The 20,638-nt window shown below is 37.7% G+C and overlaps 1 protein-coding gene across 2 annotated transcripts in view; it reads left to right on the top strand.

The window, feature by feature from the left end:
* Gspt1 (G1 to S phase transition 1) overlaps window positions 1–20,353 on the top strand; it is a 39,270-nt gene extending 18,917 nt beyond the window's left edge. For both annotated transcript variants that reach the window (XM_048433218.3, XM_048433217.3), the window contains exons 6-15: window positions 1,471–1,548; window positions 3,469–3,649; window positions 5,254–5,408; window positions 5,571–5,711; window positions 8,429–8,522; window positions 9,679–9,759; window positions 12,155–12,328; window positions 13,398–13,487; window positions 14,320–14,488; window positions 15,926–20,353. In XM_048433218.3, coding sequence (XP_048289175.1) covers window positions 1,471–1,548; window positions 3,469–3,649; window positions 5,254–5,408; window positions 5,571–5,711; window positions 8,429–8,522; window positions 9,679–9,759; window positions 12,155–12,328; window positions 13,398–13,487; window positions 14,320–14,488; window positions 15,926–15,978 — 1,216 coding nt within the window. In that variant the 3' untranslated portion in view covers window positions 15,979–20,353. The remainder of the gene's footprint in view (window positions 1–1,470; window positions 1,549–3,468; window positions 3,650–5,253; window positions 5,409–5,570; window positions 5,712–8,428; window positions 8,523–9,678; window positions 9,760–12,154; window positions 12,329–13,397; window positions 13,488–14,319; window positions 14,489–15,925) is intronic.
* The last annotated feature ends 285 nt before the right edge of the window (window positions 20,354–20,638 follow it).

Raw genomic sequence — 20,638 nt, 5'->3', positions numbered from 1 at the left:
GTGGGCAGCAATTCAGAGGCAAAAAACTTCAACTTTGTTGGTGGTGGTTTATTGTTTGGTGGGTTTGCATGGCTGCCTGCAAGGTGAAAGTTTGCAGTGTAATTCTTAACGTCAATAGGATGTTTGATGCTCTTTTTAAAAATTAAACAAATCATGGAGAGCTGGAGCGATGACTCAGGTTTAAAGCACAGGCTGCTTTTCCAGAGATCCTTAGTTCAATTCCCAGCAACCACATGGTGGCTCACAATCATCTAAAAGGAGATATGGTGCCTTCTGGTATAGCCTGCAGACATACACGTGGACAGAACACGGTGTATATACATAATAAATAAATCTTTAAAAAATAAATAAAAATTAAATAGATCTTAATTGGATTTCACCATATTTTCCATTGTTATTTTTTATGTTCTTTAATTATATATGATAGGGCATTATTATACCTCCATAGCCCTTAATTGGTAACATTTCCAGTTTCCTTGCTTTATGGCCTTGGTAACCTTTGAAAGCAATTAAATTACTTTATTTGTGTGTATATATTCGTGTACCTACATGTATTGTGTATATGCATGTATCTGAGCAAGCTAGAAGAGGGTATTAGATCTTCTGGAATTCTAGTTACAGGCAGTTGTGTGCTGGGAACCAAACCTGGGTCCTCTGAAAGAGCAGCAATTGCTCTTAACCACTGAACCATCTCTCCAGGCCCCCTTCCCTTTTTAAAAATGTATGTGTATGGGTGTGTCCCCGGGATACCAGAAAAGACTGTTGGCTCCCCTGGAGTTGGAGATGTTGGTGATTGTGAGCTGACTGATGTGAATTCTGAGAACTGAACTCAGGTCCTCCTGAAGAAAAGAAAATCTCTTAATTGCTGAGCCACTTCTGGCCCTTGGCCTTAGTAATTTAAAGAATGTGAACTGGTTATTTCATATAGAGTTCTGTAGTTCAGTCAGGACTGATACTTTCTTGTATTAAGAATATCACAGAAGACAGCTAGCTATATTTTGTATTGTAGGGCTCATGATGTTGTCTCTTTACTTACACAATATATTTCACAAAGTATTGATGATATAAGCTGAGTTTATCTTGGTAAGGTGTTGACCGTCAGTGTTTTTACCATGAAGTACTTTTGTTTTCATCTAATAATTTGAAATGATACAGATGCCTTTTTATATTTAAATTAGCTCTACGAATGGTACATTTACCTTAAAAGAGTTGGGGTTTTGGCTAGTGAGATGACTCAGTGGGCAAAGGTCACCAAAGCTAACCATCTAGACTTATTCCCTGGGACTCACAGGGTGGAAGAGGAAGGCTGACTGCTGCAAACTGTCCTGAGTCTACATAAATAAGTGAATGTAGTTTCTTTTTTTAAATAGCAGTTTTTCTTTAGCTCAGGTTCCCTTCAGGCGCTCCAGTAGTGTCCTCACTGTACTGAGTAACTAAAGTGTGTACTTCTTTGTCTCTAATCCTTTACAGGTATTTGACTGGAATGGTCGACAAAAGGACACTTGAGAAATACGAACGAGAAGCTAAAGAAAAAAACAGAGAAACTTGGTATAGTAAGCTTTTATGATACTAGAAGTTACTTTTTAAGGAAACACTGTACCCTTAATGTTCAAATACCTGTTTTGAGCTGGGTCTAGTGCTATATGCCTGTGGTTCCAGTACTCTGGATACGTGAGACCAACCTGGGCAACATAGTGAGGCCTATCTCAGTAAAACAATTTTAAACAAATTTTTGCTGTCTAAAATACTGTATAACACAGGCAAAGTTTTCTTTTTCTCATATCACATACATTGAGACCTCCTGAGGAAATATGAGAGTCACCTAAACATGTAGTAGTAAGACAATTGTTCAGTAAATTTTAAGTCATCCTAAATCAATTGAGCAATTATGTTGCAATTAAAAGATTATATTGCCAGGCAGTGGTGGCGCATGCCTTTAATCCTACCACTCAGAGACAGGTCTACAAAGTGAGTTCCAGGACAGTCAAGATTACACAGAGAAACTGTCTCATAAAACCAAAGGGAGGAAAAAAGATTATATTTATGAAATTTGTATTGAGCAGAAATAGAACTTATGTTGAAGTGGCATATGGAGATAAAAAGAATTATAATTGTATGTAGGATATATGATCATAATATAAATAAATAAATGCTGGAAGGAAAGAGAAGAAAATTAGCAGTGGTAACAGAAAGTGTGTCTGCGTGTTCTTTGTGACGTTACTTTGTTTTGAAGATTTGCACATCTGGGAATCTGGGTGAGTAGTAGGGTGAATGCTTAGCTGGTGTGAGAAACTCTGGTTAGGTCCCTAGCACTTGAAAAGCTTGAAGCCCTTATGTCACGGGGATATTATTGTATCTGATTGTTATTGAGACAGTCTCTGTAGCTCTGGCCTAGAATTCATTATGTAGACCAGGCTGACTTCAAACTCAGAGATCACCTGCCCTGTTTCCCAAGTGCTTGGATTGAAGGGGTGTGCCAGCATGCCTGGCAAATGGGGAAAGTCGTAATTAGTATTAGACTCAAAAAGATTATAAGCTATTACTATAGATGTTTTGAAATAATTTATGTAGAATTATATAATTCTCACATAATGAAGTAATTTCAAAATTTTTCTTCATTTCTTTTTTTGTTTTTTTGAGACAAGATTTCTCTGTGTAGCTCTGGCTGTTCTGGAACTCACTCTGTACACCAGACTAGCATCAAACTCACAGAGATCCATCTGCCTCCCAAATGCTGAGATTAGAGGTGTGCACCACAACCGGTGCATATCAGTAGAAGGGCTTATAGTTCCAGAGGAATTTGAATCCATTGTGGCTAGGAGGCATGATGGCTGGAGCAAGCAAGCTGAGAGCAAACCTGCGGTGTAAGGCTTTAAATTCTGCAAGCCTGCCGTATGTGACTTACCTCTTTCAACAAGACCACACACCTTCTAGAACTCCCCAAACTTTACTACCAACTGTGGCCAGACAGCCCATGCCCAAGACTTTGGGGGACATTTCATTCAAACCACAACATTAATATTATGACTCATCTTTGTGTTTTTTCTTTTCTTTCTTACAGGATTTTTGATATGTAGCTCAGGACAGTCTCAAATATTCACTATCCTCCTGCCTCTCTCTTCCTGACACTAGAATTACAGATGTGCAATATCACACCCAGCATTTAAGTAATCTTCCTTCCCATGTTGTCAGTTTGGTTTTATGAATAATGTTTTCTTATAGACTAGCTGACTATGTATAAGCTCTGTTTGAATCATAACAATACATATTTAATTTTCTTGTTTTTATTTTACTAGTCTTACTTATGACACAGATGAGTAGTGGAGATGAAACTGGGTGTCACATTTTACATGCTTATTAGCAGAAGAATATATTTATATATTTATATAATGATAATATATTTAAATATTATAAATATATATACATTTATATAATGATAATCATGTTTTTTTTTTTTAATTCTTCCAGGTACTTGTCTTGGGCCTTAGACACAAACCAGGAAGAACGAGACAAGGGGAAAACAGTAGAAGTAGGCCGTGCCTATTTTGAAACAGAAAAGAAGCATTTTACAATTCTAGATGCTCCTGGCCATAAGAGTTTTGTCCCAAATATGATTGGTGGTGCCTCTCAAGCTGACTTGGCTGTACTGGTAAGAAAGACGTTTCCATTCTGGGTTTTTTTTGAGGGTAGGCTCTGGGCATATTTATTAGTGAACAGCCCACATGTATCTTCTCTTTTCTTTCCCATTGATAAGGTTTGAACCCATGGTGTTTGCATACTGCTGTACAAGTACTCTACCACTGATTTGTGACACAGGGTCTTACCATGTAACTCTGACTGGCCTGGAATTCAATATGTAGGCCAAGTGGGCCTCAAACTCAGAGATGTACTTGCCTCTGATTTACGATGTGCTCCACAACCCGACTTCAATGTTCTGATCCACCTTCATAAAGTTGTAGTCATTATAACACTATACATAATCGTAATAGTCACTTTTGTCACTCCTGTCTTGAGACTCCCAAGAACTCATTATAATAATTTACTTGTAAAAAATTCCATTAAGGCCGGACGGTGATGGCGTACACTTTTGGTCTCAGTACTCAGGAAGCAGAAGCAAGTGAATCTCTGTGAGTCTGAGACCAGCTTGGTCTACAAGAGCTAGTTCCAGGACAGGCTCCAAAGCTACAGAGAAACCTTGTTTCAGGGAGTGGGGGAGAGTAAACATTTTCTCATTGCTATTATCTATGTGTTTATTAAATTTAGTGCAGTTTTTTTTAAATGCTAAGCCCACAAAGATTGAAATTAATGCTGTTTTTCCTTTCCCCTTCCTTTTTGCTAGGTAGTACATATTGTCCTCAAACTTACTATCCTCTCATCTCAGGCTCTTTGATTACAAGTATGCATTAGCATACACTCATTTTGGTTGTAGTATTAAGAGATTAAACCCTGTGGGGACTACAGAGATGGCTCAGTGGCTAAGAGGACATACTGTTGTTGCAAAGAACCTGAGGTGATTTCCAGCATCCATATCGAATGGCTCACAATTGCCTGTAACTCAAGCTCAAGTATTGATGCTTCTGATCTTAGCAGGCACCTACACACACCTATACACACACACACACACACACACACACACACACACACACGGGGAGAGAGAGAGAGAGCGCACAAGAGCACTTAAACCTGGAGCCCTGAAATTGCTAAACACATTTTCTCACATCTTTAACCTAAAAAGAACATATTTGAAATGAACTATATGCACATATTCCATATTTAGGGAAGTTGAAGGGGTTAGAAAAAACCACTATGTTTGTTTTGTTACTTAGCACAACACATGGAAATAACTATCCCAACGAGCCATACCTACTCAACTCTAAACTCTTAAATCTTGAAGCCGTTTGACAGCAAGTGATTGGACATGTCTATTGTAGCACACATGCTCCTATTTCCTCGGAAAGCTTTCTTTTTAGGTTTTCTGTTTTTTTGTTTTGTTTGTTTTTGTTTTTCGAAACAGGGTTTCTCTGTTTAACAGCTCTAGTTGTCCTGGAACTCACTCTGTGGACCAGGCTGGCCTTGAACTCACAGAGATCTGCCTGCCTCTGTCTCTCAAGTGCTGGGATTAAAGGCGTGTGCCACCACCACCCAGCTGGAAAGCTTTCTTATAGAAGCTAAAAGTATACATGTTTTGCTGCTAGATTTGATGTAGGAGGAACCTGAATGTTTAAGAATAAATTACTGAATTTCTTGGAATAGGTAATCTCAGCCAGGAAAGGAGAGTTTGAAACTGGATTTGAAAAAGGAGGACAGACAAGAGAACATGCAATGTTGGCAAAGACAGCAGGTGTCAAACACTTAATTGTGCTTATTAATAAGATGGATGATCCAACAGTGAACTGGAGCAACGAGAGGTGAGCTTAGATGCTTCAATGACTTTCCAGGCATGTTGGTTAAGAAAAGGACGTTTTTGTTACTGTTCGCATTGTTTCTTCCAGTTTTTCTAAGCTTTAATTTGTTTAATGATGAAACTACTACTCAGTTGGCATAATTGTGTTGTTTCCAAATATTCTTAGATATGAAGAATGTAAAGAAAAACTAGTGCCGTTTTTGAAAAAAGTTGGCTTCAATCCCAAAAAGGACATTCATTTTATGCCCTGCTCAGGACTGACAGGAGCCAATCTGAAAGAGCAATCAGATTTCTGTCCTTGGTACATGTGAGTAATCTTTACTACTTTTTCTAAAAGGAGATGGGCATATCTAAAAGAAATTGAAAGATATTTTGGCTGTGGTCTTGGTTTTAAAAAATACAAGGACATTTGCCTTTTAAAACATTTATATGTTTTTTTTTTAATGTGTGTGTCTGTTGTATGCTTATGTGGGTAATATGAGGGTTCGTGTGGTGTATGCTATATGTGTAATATGAAGATGTTCTTTGCCCATGTTTATATGTGGACAGGCCAGTTGTTGAAACCAGGTGTTTTCAAGAGTTTTTCATTGAACCTGAAATTACCTGATTTGGTTCGAGCCCTGGGACCAGCCTGTCTCCTCCCCAGTGCTGGATTATAGACGCATGCCACCCCCTGGCTGTTCCATTGGTCCTGGTGCTTGCATAGCAGGCAGTCTACCCACTGAGCCGTCTCCCCGGCCCTATTTGGTTTTTGGTTTTGTTTTTTTGTTGTTGTTTTGGGCTTTTTTTTCTGAGTTATGTGAGTTCTTTTTTATTATTATTATTATTTTGTTTGTTTTTTGAGACAGAGTTTCTCTGTGTAGCCCTGGCTATCCTGGAACTCACTTCAGACCAGGCCCGTCTCTTATCTCCTAGAGATCTTCCTGCCTCTGCCTCCTGAGTTCTGGGATTAAAGGCGTGGGACACCACTGCCAGGCTTTCGTATGAGTTCTTTATGTGGTCTTTGGCCTATAACTCAAATCAATAGATTTCTTGCCTTATAAGCATGAAGACCCTGAGTTCAATTTCCCAGCGTCAATCACTCAAACACAGAAAACCCCAAAAGGTTTCTTATGTACAAGTCCCTCGCTAGGTAATTAACGTGTACTTTTCCCTTTCTGTATAAAAGTCATTCTTACCTTCCCCTTCTTTCATCCCTAGTTGTTTGTATTGGGTAGAATCCAGAGCCCTGCCCCTACTGAGCATGTTCTGCATCACTGACCTGTCCTCAACCCTCCATTGTGTATGAGTGTAGGTGCACATGTGCTGCGGTCGCTAGGTGGAGGGCAGAAGACAGCTGGTAGAGGTTTCTGCTCCTGCTGGCCTATGATCTTCCATGTGACTCCTGTCTCTGCTTCCCATCTCTCCGAGCAGTCCTAGAATTACAGATGTGAGTCACCAAATCTGTTTTGTAAAACATAGCTAGTGAGATGATGGCACAGCAGCCATATTATGGTGCCTGCTGCCAAGACTGGTGACGTGGGTTCACTCCCTGAAACCTGCATGGTAGGAAGAGAGAGCAAATGTCTGCAAGTCCTTTGAAACATCAGCTTGATTCCAGGTTACAGAGATTTAGCTGTATAGAAGAGGATGAGACCAGTTTAGTTTCTAGGTAATTAAGTGTTAAGATTTTAGGTTTTCGGGGCTGGAGATGGCTCATCAGTTAAGAGCACATTGCTCTTGCAGAGGACCTCGAAATTGATTCCTAGCATCCACATGATTCCAGGGTCTCCGACGCTCTCTTCTCACCTCCTGATAGTAGGCATGCACACATAGACAAAGCTATACACATAAGAAAAAATAAATAGAAATTTAAAGAAACATTTTTGCCTTTTATATTTAGTTTTCAGTTCATTTTTTTTGCGTAAGGTTTATGGTATTTAGCTAGGTTCATTTGCTTTGGTGTGGGTATTCGATTATTCTGGTATAATTTCTGTGTTGTGTTATCATCTTCATTAGAAATCAAGCGGCCATAAATGATGTTTGCTTGTTTTATTTTTCCCTCAGTTCTCTTCTGTCAACTGTTTATCTTAAGACTGTACAGTCTTGCTTGTAGAACTTAGAAACTGGCCAAAAATAAATTGGTTTTCTTTCTTTTTTGGCTATTGTGAATCTCTTCCACACAAATGGTTCAAATCAATTTATAATTACTGCAAAACAAGCAGCCTCTCTACACAGTGTTGCCTCACGGTCAGAGTAAAGGGGGAATTGTATTATGGAATCCTGATCTGATAAGGACCTCACAGTCCATAAATTAAGAAATAACAGCGTTGGGCATTGTATTACATGCCTATAATCCCAGCACTTGAGAACTGTGGCAAGAGGATTGATTGAGTTTGAGGCAAGTCTGGAAGACATAGCAAAATCCTATGTCCCTCATCCTTGTGTAGGTAATATTATAATGTAGGCTGTTACAAGTCACTTTTTTTCTAGACTTAGCATAAATTTATGGGGAAGCTAGGCCAGCATGGCTCAGCAGGTTAAAGTGCTGGCTACCAAGTCTGATGACTTAAGGTCTTTTTCCAGAGCTCAGATCACTAAAGGCGAGAGAGAACTGACGTCTGCAAATTGTCCTGACTTCTGTGTGCACATACTCACATACATAAACAAACACAATGAACTAGTTAAACATCCAGCGTGTTTGTAGTTTTTCGTTTTGTTGTATTCTGTTTTGAGACAAGAATCTCATTATGTAGCCTCATTTAGTCTGGAACTTAATAACCTCTTGTCTGAACCTCCCAAGTGCTGGGATTACAGGGTTGTATCACCATATCTGACCTAGGGAACTTTTAAAAGTAAGGTATTTTTGTTTTATTTTAGTTTTCTGAGGTGTTAAGTTTCATGAAATGAAAATATATAATGAAAAAATGTGCATTAGAAAAATAAAATGTTATATATAATCATTATTTAAATTACAATACTATAACTTAGATTTTTAAAAATTATTATGTTAACTTTCTTTAATGGATATTGTTCTGTTCTCAGTGGCTTACCATTTATTCCATATCTGGATAATTTGCCAAACTTCAATAGATCAGTTGATGGACCAATCAGGCTGCCAATTGTCGATAAGTACAAGGTACCTCAAATATTAAAGTTACTGGATTTCAGGGGAGTTGAAATCATTGTGTTTTGTTTTAAGTTAGAAAAAAATACCTTAATAATGTTTATTACCTTGTAAGTGTTTGCTTATAGAAGGCCATGATTTACTCAAACTTTTTACATTAAAAGTTGTAGCTATTGATAAGTAGTCTTGCAAGAATAGTACACTAAATTATAATAGTACCGGTACATGAGGGCTTATGTTGTCAGTATGCACTTTGTTGGGTTTGGTGGTGCATGCTTTTATTCTCTAATCTCAGCACTTGGGAGGCAGATACAGGTGGATCTTTTTAACTCAGGGCCAGAACCAAATTCCAGGTTAGCCAGGGCTACATAATGAGACCCTGTCTCAAATAACAATTCCACATCTCAGACCCCACAAAAAAATCGACTTCATTGATTTTAATTGAATTTCCAGCTTTGTTTTTTAGGTAATTTGTTTTGCAATACAAGGCCTTGAACTTAGGACCTTGTGCACACCAGGCAAGGTGTCTGCCACTGAGCTACATCCCAAGCCCTCAACTTAATCTTTAAACTCTGACAGTAACAATTCATGTAATGTTTTACCTACTTTTAAGCCTTTTGTTCTTAGATTAGCTCCACTCTAAGGCTTACAAATAAAGTTTCTAAATTTATACACAAACAGTTCAGATATTCCAACATAAAATTCTATGCTGTTTTCTGTATGAAGCTTTCTTTTGCATGTTAGGCATTCCTTGTTATTAATATAATTGTACTAAGGCCTAAGATACAAATTATTATGGAATGTTTATTACCTCCTTTATGTTTAAGAATAATCATAGGGGCTGGTGAGATGGCTCAGTGGTGAGAGCATTGACTGCTCTTCCAAAAAACATAGGTTCCCTTCCCAGCACCCACATGACAGCTCACAACTGTCTGTTTCTCCAAGATCCAACACCCTCACACAGACATACATGCAGGCAAGACACCAATGTGCGTTAAATAAAAACAGATAAATTATATAAAAAGAAAAATTGTTATACTTTTAAAAATGAATAATCATAAGCATTCGATCACTTGTTAGCTAAAGACTTTCCTTGGTAGATTTCACCTGCTATAATCAGGAGTAAAAGTCTGAATGTTTTTAATTATTTTATTCTAAATTTGATTAGGATATGGGGACTGTGGTCCTGGGAAAGCTGGAATCTGGATCTATCTGTAAAGGCCAGCAGCTGGTGATGATGCCCAACAAGGTGAGAAGAGTTCAGTGTGTCTTTTAGAGTTGCTCTTGGAAGTGAAGTCTCAAAAACGGAAACATTTCAGTCAAATTTTATACATAGTAATTATTTTGTTAATGCTCAGTGTGAAATAGAAAGACAGATTTGTTTTTGTATTCAGTAGACAATTGAAGCACGTTAGAACTGGAAGGAGCAACAGGAAAGTTTGAGCTATCAATCTGTCCCATTATCAATGTGGGCAAATAACATAAGAGATTTGGAGTGGCGAGTAACTGCTTAAAGGCTGACAGAACAAATTATTAAGAGAGCCATGGAAGAAAACTCAGGTTCAGGTCTGGTGTGTCTCCGTGTCTGTGTCGTTTCGATGCCACAAAATAATCTGTCTAAAACTATATTTGCAGGGAAATCTTTTGGGGTTTTGTTTGTTTTGTTGTTGTTAAACACGCTCATCCCCAAGGTAAGGACCTTGACCTTGGCCAAGCAGGCACTTTTATCACTGAGCTAAATACCCAGCTCCCCAAGGTCATTCATACTAGGTAATATAGGGGTTTGAGGACAGTTTGAATAACTTTAAAAAAAATTAAGTTGTGTGTGGTGGTGTACGCCTTTACTCCCCATACTTGTGAGGTAGGGGCAGGTGGATCTATGTGTTCGAGGCCAGCCTGGTCCACAAAGGGAGTTCTAGAACAGCCAGAGATACACAAAGAAACTGTCTTGAAAAAAATTTAAGGTCTGGCAGGGTGGCTCAGTGGGTAAAAGGCTCGGCCCTTGCTGCCTTGTTAAGATGAAAGGAGAGAAACTACAAAGTTTTCCTCTACCCTTTTCTCCATATGTGCTCCATGGCGTTCACCACACATGCGCACACACCACAATGATAAACAAACAAAAATCTTTGTTCGTGGGTTTAAAGTAGAGTTGATGATTTCTACTTGGAGGTACTATAAAAGAAAAGGTAACTCCGTCGGTGACATTTAGGACATTAGCAGTTCTGCTGTGCATGACTGTCTAGTTCCTTTCTCATGAGGAAATCTTTCACTCATTAAACAATGTGCTTTTCAAAAGAGATTTGCTTGTTTTATTTTGTATATTAATGTTTGGCCTGCAACTGTGCAGAATGTACACCTAGTGCCCACAGCAGCCAGCAGAGAGCATTGGCTCTTCTGTAACTGGCATTGTATATAGACAGTTGGGAGCCATCAGTTGGTGCTGGGAATTGTTCATGGGTCCTTTGTAAGAGCAGCAAGTGCCCTTAACAACTGCCCTTAACACTCTTTCCCGTCCCAACAATATACTTTCAAAATTCACTTGTTAAAATAATTGAGAAACATATCCTTATTTCAGGATTGTCCTGCTGTGGGAAATAGGTTTTTAATCATAAAATTTTTCTGAAATGAAATCGAGTATTAAGTTTGGTATTTGTCTAAGTCTCCTGTGGCTGTGATTAAATACCCTGAGAAAAGCAACTCAAGGAAGGGACTGGGGAGATGAGTCAACATTTCAAGAGTTCTTGTCACCTACATCAAGCAGCTCACAGTGACCTCTAATTCCAGCTCCAGAGGATCCTGTGCTCTCTTCTGGCCTCCACAGACATTGCATGCACAACATTGCATATACCTGTACATAAATAAAATAATTCTTTTCTTTTTAAAGCAAATCAAGGGGGTGGGAGAGATGGTGCAGCAGTTGAGAGCACTTGTTGATTTTGCAGAGGACCTGTATTTAGTTTCTAACCACCATGGTTCCCAACAAACATAATTCCAGTTCCAGGAGATCTAATGCTGTCACTTCTGACCTTTGAGGGCACTAGTGGGGCATATACAGAACATACATAAAATATTTGTTTGTTTGAGAGAGAAGCAACTCAAGGGAATAAGGTTTTGTTTCAGGTCTTAGGCAGGAGAGTCAAGACTACAAAAGTTTGGCGCAGCTGGTCACTATGATCTACAATTAGGAAGAGGGATAAGTCACTAGTGTCAGCTCCCATTTGCCATTCTATACTGTAGGCCCCAGTTCAGGGAGTGATCCCAGCCAGTAACAGTAAAGATGATTCTTCCCACATCAGTTAATTTAGAGGAATTCTATACAAGCATAATCCCTCCCAGGTGTGCCCAGGCATTGGCCTCCGAGTGATTCCAGATCCTGTCGCGTTGACAGTACTAACAATCACAGTGTTGTCGTTTTGAAAATGAAGTTTGTTCTGGATTCTATTTAGAAGTTATTAAAATGTGATATTAAAAAATAAGTTATGACAGTTTTGACTAATCCCTGAGATTGAGCCCCTTTTCTTTCCCTCTCAATTTTTGTTTTGGCTTGTGAATTTGTAGCTTCTTAACAAATGAACATTGAGGTGATTTTATGTCCATAATCCAGTACATGTATCAGAAAGCCTCCAACTTTGTTTCTTTTTAAGCACAATGTGGAAGTTCTTGGAATACTTTCTGATGATGTAGAAACAGATTCTGTAGCTCCAGGTGAAAACCTCAAAATCAGACTGAAAGGGATTGAAGAAGAGGAGATTCTTCCAGGATTCATCCTTTGTGATCTTAATAATCTTTGTCATTCTGGACGTACATTTGATGCCCAGGTAAATAAGTTACTGCAATCATCTTAGTGGTTGTTAGAACCTAAGTGGTTAGAATTTCAGTGCCTTTTGTCCTATTTGTGACATTCCACATAACCAGTATCAGAGGAACTGAAATAGTCAAACTCATTTGTACATTGCAACCATATTATCTCGAAATTTCAAGATGCTATAAAGAATTTATTAGGTGGTATTTTTTTGTGTGAATTCCATTTATTCTTTGGTTTATAGATAAAGCTACATTATTACTGACTTTGTAAAGACAGACAGTGATACATCATCAATAATGTTTAGTTTGGAATGTCCTTGATTGTGACTGCAGCATAGTTGTTTGCTACTCCAGAACCGGTATATTTTCAGACTTGGGTCATAGGGACATTTAACCCGACCTTATGAGAGTGACAGCAAACCACTGCTACCATCACAGAACTCTTGGAGTACTATTAAACTGGGCCTGGAGCACAGTGGTTAAGAGTTCTTGCTGCTCTCACAGAGGACCTGGGTTCAGTTTCAAGTACCAGCAGGTTACAAATGCCTGTAACTCCAGTTCCAAGGGAACCAGCACCCTTTTCTGCCCTCTTCAAGCAGCAAGCGTGCATGCACATGGCAAACAGAAAGACATCCAGGCAAACACTCGTACACATAAATAAATCTAAATCCTTCCTCCTGAAAAGTATGACTAAGGTGTTTTTAGTTTTTGTTTTGTTTTGTTTTTAATGCCAAGTATATTTACTTATTTACTAACTGGCCCTTGGGTATTGGATAAGAGAAATGGATACACTATGGGAAAATCATGTCTGGGTGATTTGTTACATTAGTTCCATGGGTAGTATATACTGAAGGCTTCTCAGAGCCTGCCTGTTGAACTGAGATAAACCAGGCACTCCCCAGTTTCTATACAGTGGTATATTTGAAGGTGAGCCTTGGTTGGGCAATGTGAGCTATCCTGTCAACAAAATAAAAAGGTATAACACATATTAAAAGTTAGTGATTCCTTTTGCTTCTTGAAATATCATACCTTTAGAACATTGATGATAAAATTGTGTGGTTTTGTTTGTTTCTAATTTGACAGATAGTGATCATAGAGCACAAGTCCATCATCTGCCCAGGGTACAATGCGGTGCTGCATATTCATACCTGTATCGAGGAGGTCGAAATAACAGTGAGTTTGTGTTTTCAGGGTAACTGGCTTGTTTAATTTTTCAGAATATTGTATCTTGATCATTTCTGATAAACGGTACAGATGCATATGTACTTTTTCTGTGGTGGGGAGTGTCGTGGTACATGTGTAGAAGTTGGGGACAACTTTCTGGAGTTAGTCTCTCCTTTAATTTACTTCTGCTTTGAGAATTAGACTCAGGCCAAGAAACTTATCTGGCAAGTACCTCTGCCTGAAAAGCTATCTTGCTACCTTTTTTGTTTGTGGTTTTTTTTTTTGAGATAATTTTGCTGTGTAACAGCCCTGGCTGTCCAGAAACTCATAGACCGGGCTGGCCTCAAACTCAGAGATGCCTCTGCCTCCCAAGTACTGGATTTAAAGACGTGCACCACCACTGCCTGGCTTGTTTTTGTTGTTTTAGTTTTTTATTTATTTATTATAAATACAGTGTTTATTATTTATTATATATACAGATTTATTTATTATATATACAGTGTTCTGTCTGCATGTATATCCCTGCAATCCAGAAGAGGGCACCAGATCTCATTGTAGATGGTTGTGAGCCACCATGTGGGTGCTGGGAATTGAACTCAGGACCTGTGTAAGAGCAGCCAGTGCTCTTAACCTCTGAGCCATCTCTCCAGCCCGTTTTTGTTGTTTTAAGACAGGGTCTCAGTACGTAGCTAAGACTGGCTTGGCACTTATGATCCTACCTTGGCTTCTCAAGTATTAGGATTACAGGTATTTAATACCATGCCCAAGTTACATTTTATTCTTAGAGTTACTTATATTTAACATTTAAATTTTTTTCTTATCATCTTTTTTTATTGACTAGGCCTTAATCTGCTTAGTAGACAAAAAATCAGGAGAAAAAAGTAAGACTCGACCTCGTTTTGTGAAACAAGATCAAGTATGCATTGCGCGTTTGAGGACAGCAGGGACCATCTGTCTGGAGACCTTTAAAGACTTCCCTCAGATGGGACGCTTTACCTTACGAGATGAGGGTAAGAGGTTTTCAGTGTCTCTTGATGTTAGACTTGAGTAGATAGCATGGTCTGAGTACTGTCCATATTATAGCAGGTTAAAAAAAATTCCAGATTTGTGTTCCATAATAGTCATATGTGATAAGTATACTGAATTGAATATATTAAACCATACATGGAATTACCATATAGTACCAGTATTGCTGTATGTAGACTTAATTTTAATATCTTATACTAGTGTACTCACAAAAAATTGAATTTACTAAGACATTTCTATAGCGAAGACTTGTACAGTAAATAAGGGTTATATGACGGTCTTTTGTTAGTTTAATATGTAATGCATATCCCCTTTCTCCCTCCCTTTGGTTGATACAGAATAGCTGCAGTTCTCGTCTAACAATCTCAAACTCCTTGTATAGAAAAAATTATGTTTTGTAATGTTTTGTTTTTTAAAGATGTGGTCTGTTGTAGTCTACTGGGAATCAAAGCCAACACTTTTGACATTTGAGGCGGCACTCTATAGACCGAACTGTATCCCCACCTCTGTATGTTGTTTGAGACTGGGTCTCATAGTGGAACCTAGGTTGGCCTCCTGAGTGCTGGGATTACAAGTGTGAATTCCCATGTCTGGCAACTAGAAAACTATATAAAACTTTGTGGTTCAACAGAAATACAGTTAACTATTTAACATGGTAGCGTCCAATATTGTTAAGCCATGGTAGAGAAAACAGTATAAAAACTGTTGATTTTTACCTTTTCCCCCCAAAGCTTGACTGGGTCATGGTTTCACTTTAAACACCTTATCCACCAAATTTGTTGAAAATGACATTTGTTATACTTAATAGTTTAAGAGGATTTTTTTTTTGAGGCGTCATTTCTATGGAAAGCCCAGCCAGCCTTGAACTCAAGAACCCAAGCCATTTGCACAGTGCACCCAGCTCGAAATAATGTTAGTTGGCCATTGAGCCTGATGGAGTGGTAGATAGAAGAAAAGAAATTAAGGAAGAAAATGTAGCTTTTAGGTTTCCGAGACCCATGGGTTCATACTTATATCCCCTTCAGCTCACAGGCACGCTCTTGGAAGAGTCTTTTCTGTGAGTTGTATGCTTAGAGACAGGTTTCGCTTTTTAGTAGCTATACAGATAAATGTGAGCTATTTTGTTTTGTTTCATCTAGCAGATTTTAAGTTTAGCCATATTGTCGGGTGGGCTGTACTTCATTAATTTTTATCATTAAATGGTATTCTGTTATGGATGCCACTTCTCTGTCAGACTCATTTAAAATTACCTAACTAGATATCCTGGTTTGGGTGGGTAAAGCTATTAAGTCAGGAATTTGCACAATGACAAAATTTTCTTTAGGTTAGTGAAACTTAGTACATTACATAAACTCACTGTTAAGTACTGAAAGGTATATTTTTTGTTTTGTTTTGTTTTTCTTTCAAAATTTCATTTCTAGGTAAGACCATTGCAATTGGAAAAGTCCTGAAACTGGTTCCAGAGAAAGACTAAGCATTGTCCTGATGACCCTGCACAATACTGTGAGGAATATTGACTGCAAAAGCCTATTCACACCGCCTTCTCTTATTTTCTGCCCATTGACAAACCTCTCCCCATATTTTGCAAAGAAAATTCACAGCAAAAGTCCACATTATGTCAGCTTTCTCATATTGAGAGCTCTGCTATGCCACTGTTGAATTTTCCCCAAGATTTTACCCCCATTTCAAACTTTGCTTCCTTGGACAGATTTGGCAATAGCTTTGTAAGTGATGTGGACATAATTGCCTACAATAATGAAAACCTACAGGAATTTTTATTTTTCATTTTCCCCTTAGGCATAGTTAGTTCTTTTTTTTTCCCCAGGCAGATCATTCTGAGTGTGCGAGTGTGTGTGCACATGTTAAAAAGACAACTACCATGTTAATAAAATATTCAATTTGAAACCCTTTTCGGTATTTGAATTGCTTTGGAATACTGTTTTTTATCTCAATGTAACATTGTTGCATTAGCTTTTTAACTGCCAAGTAATTGAATACATTTTATTACTTGGATTTTTCTAAACTCTCCCTACCCACTCACTTTAAATGGGGCATTTACAAACACTGTTCGAGTTTGTATTAAAGGAAAGAATTTGTTGTTTGATCCCTTATTTTGATGGTTAATGCATACATAAACACCTTTATGCAGCTGCAGCACTAACTAAGTCTATTCTTTTCTGCCAATTTATATTTTAGTATGATTTCTTAAACACAGTAAGTTGTTTGGAAGCAAATAGCATTACTGTCATCTTTAAGAGTACAAGCTTAATGAAACTATACCCTAGAGACAATTCCATTAGCTTGTTACATTAATGGAATTCATAGTAAAGAAAGCATGTTGAAACTGGCGAACGCCCTTTAGTTTTTCTACGAGCTGCATGCATCTAGTATAAAATCCTATCAGTTCACGTGCCAGTCCCACAAGTTACTTTGCAGTAACTAAAGGGTCGAAGAGCCTTGCTTCTTCATGCCAATTCTCAATCCATTGATGAATGTAGTCATCACTCACTTCCCACACTAAAATGAACAGTAACAAATAGAATCAAGCACAGGATAGGTTTTAGCTCAATTATTTTGAGTTTTCTTAAATATAAGCTGTAATTTACTAACCTTGACATGGATGAACCACAATGCAGCATGCTGTGGTGGTTTTAGTTCAGAGGGTGACTTTCTACACCAGCTGTCATGTCTGAAGGTTTTCATGAGAATAAGTGGGACGTAGGAGAGACAGTTTCTGGGTTTGCCAGGGTCTCCATGTTGAATGTTTGCTTCCATTTATGAGATTTGGCCTCTTTTACATTGTGATTCCTAAGAGACTTTTTAACTGTATGTTTTTTGGTATGGCCTATTCCTGTAATCTTGCTCCCCAGAAAAGAAAAGCCTAGCCAACTGTATTTCCAGTTAGAAAACAAAAAACAAAAGTGTTTTTTTAACAATGAAATGCCAACTGCAGAGATAAATGAGTTGCTGTCTCATGGACAGGGCTAAAGTAGAGCCCTCCAGCTTTGAACTACACATATGCTATTAAATTGCATAAAATTAAATTTTATAATGTTTGCAAATATCTGGGCTTTTATTTTTCTGTGACATTTGGGAGCTCTAATGAAAACAAAATGATTCTTTTTATATTTCCATGCTAATAAAAATTAGCAAATGCTTGAGTCTTAATGAGTCTTTAGAAACTTTGAGTTACTAAAATTATTTCCAAAGACTTCCCTTTTGAAATTAAACATTTTTAAAAACAAGTTATGTCTGCTATTAAAACACAGTTAAGAATGTTATATGCATGTTGCCAAGATTCTTAAGAGAAATGACTTGGACAGCACTTATGAAAGCCCTACCTCTACAAGATAGCATAAGTACAAAGGTACAATAAAAAGTACAATAAAAATTTATTGGAATTATATCACATCAACAGAATTAACACTACATATTAGGGAATTTGAAATTTGAGAGAAGTATCTCTATTTAGACTTGAGGGATTTGAAAATAGTGGTTATATCAGATTGTCATTTGAATAAGGAGATTAATGTCTGAAGTACTCTTGGAATGTGTGCAGATATTGGATTTCTAAAGAGCAATACAGTTGTGTGCTATCATTCTGTCTTTGGCAAATGTAATAAGCTTTTTATGTGTTGACAATGCAAAATAGGATAACTATATAACACATTCTGGGTATTAAAAACTTTACTTTTTTCAGCTATATTTAACATAGGCATGTAGCATCATATAGTTTGCCCCATTTTACATTAATGATCATCACATAACTTTTATGCTAGGTTATTTAAGTGAATACACAGAATTTTAAGTAATGGCATTTAAGATAATCTTAACTGTCATCTTTTTCTATGGAAGAGGAAATACAATATTTTTTGTTTATATATAATTTGCTATCCAACAGGGGGAAAAAATCTCTATTAGATCCAAATGACAAGAATTTTGGCTAAGTGTATACTGTCTGAAAATCAATGACAAAGTAACTGTAAATGATTAAACACATTTTCCTCGTTTTTTAATGAAAAGTCTTGAAGTACATAATTACATGTAAAAACTTTGTAACTGAAGTACAAGCTATTCACTGTAATAAGGTAATTAATTCATCATGTCTGCTGTTTATGAAAACCACTTAGATCTACTATACAGTGTGGGACTTCAAAAATTACTTGGTTAACAGTTCCTGTCACCAGTTGAAGTGCTCCAAATATTTTGGCTTATTCTTGGAACCAGATGCAGTTTTATAACTTAAGAATCCAGGATGAACATGGGGGAGGGTCAGCTATCCTCCCTCAGCTGTCTTCATGATCTTGGATGGCTGTTACACATGACAGCACTCTAGCACCTTTACTCACTGGCTGCTGCTCCATGAATGATGACTTCATTGCTTTGGGTAGAGATTTAAGCAATCAGGGACAAAGTGTAGCTTTCTGTGTTAGAAACTTCCAACCTTTAAACCATTTGTGAAAATTCCAGTTACAGTACTATATCTCTGACTGTAGAATGAGTAGGTGTTATATTCATTGTTGGCCTACCTTATTAGAATAAGCTGCAATTAATCCTCTCACAGATCTATATGTAAAGTAGATAGATAGCGGTTAATTGGGCTTGGGAGATTAACTCCAAATACTGTATTTTATTTCTTAAACTAATTTTTCGGTGATTCTAACAGATGCCATCTAACTATTCATGATCTTGTTTCTTTAGAAATCTTGCCACAGCAGTAACTTGGTAAATACATACAATTATATATGCACAATTCATGACTTTATAGGTTTAAATTTAACAATTGATTAAATTAGATTTCATAGTATGTGGATAGAAAGTGTTATTTTCCGGTAGTAATTCAGTCTATTGCATTTGTACCAATTTATTGCTAGAATTCAGATAGGGTAGATCTGATACTTGATGGTTTTGGTTCTGGGATATTCTTAATTTTTAGAATCCTAGAACTTAATGAGTCTTCCCTTCAATAAATATACTTCTCACATACCTCTAATCCAATGCTTCCTTGAAACAGTAATATGCTAATCACGTTGTTTACTAAGGATTATTATGAAGGCATGGAGGTAATGAGATAGAGATTTCAAACTTGTTTTCCGGTGCAAGGGAAAGTAAATAGGCACTAAGCCTGATTAGGCAGAAAACATGGATTTCCACAGCAGCCCCAGAACAGTATTGCTTTTTTCTGCCTTGTCATACATGCCACTGTGCCCTTTAAATCTTGACCTGGAAACCTCAGGTTTGTGGACTGCACAGGCAGATGGCATTTTGTGCTTCTGAGGCTCCCCTCTGCTAGGCACGTTAGCTTAGTGCTTCAGATGTCAGCCTGAGTCCTTGCTACCTCCTTTCCTGCTGCCCGGGGAAGAGTGTCTGTGCTGGAGCTGGGGCTCCGGCCCTGCTCAGGTGACGGTCTTCGCCTCCATCTCTTCCACATGCATTAGGTGAAACAGGTCTGAGCCTGCAAGTCTGCATTTAAAGGGACATGTTGGGCTCTCGGAAATGTATACACTTCTTACCTAGTTTCTTCAGCTTGTTTGAAAGGAAATGTGCATCTCTCAAGTCAGGATTTACTGACTAATTTTTGCTGAACTGGTTAATACCTAGAGCCCATTTTAAAAGAAAACAAGATTGAGAACTGGCTAGGTTTGATGGGTTTTTAGCCTAATTCCAAAGCATGAATGAGTGTTCTAGGTAGGAAAGAAACCCTTATCTTATGATTTGTAGCTACCTACTGTGCCTGACTTGGTGCCTGTGTGAGGATTACACCCTTAGTCTGCTCTTGCAATTATTCAAATGACTGAAGTTTAAAAATTTTGTTTTGTAACAATAAAAATTGTCATTTTCCCTTTTGATGTGCTTGTCTGTCTGTTTATAATCACCTGTGCTGTACTCTGTGCTCCTTTCTCTATAATATTTTTGTATCAAATATTAGGAATATCTAACAGACTTATTGGATGAACCTAATAGGCTGTTATTTCAGAATTTAAGAACATGTTTGTTTGGTGTGTGAGGCTTTTCTATGGTTAAATGACAACCTTACAGAACAAAAACAGCCCTCCAGGAAGGGTTATGATAAATAACATCACATTGTGTGGTTTCATGTGAACAATAGAATTGGAGAAACATCAATGATTATT

This window comes from Myodes glareolus, chromosome 9 (genome assembly GCF_982192425.1).
Source record: "Myodes glareolus chromosome 9, mMyoGla1.1, whole genome shotgun sequence".
Classification (NCBI taxonomy): domain Eukaryota; kingdom Metazoa; phylum Chordata; class Mammalia; order Rodentia; family Cricetidae; genus Myodes; species Myodes glareolus.
Note: the sequence above shows the minus strand (reverse complement) of the source record. Positions and strands in the feature narration are given on the sequence as shown.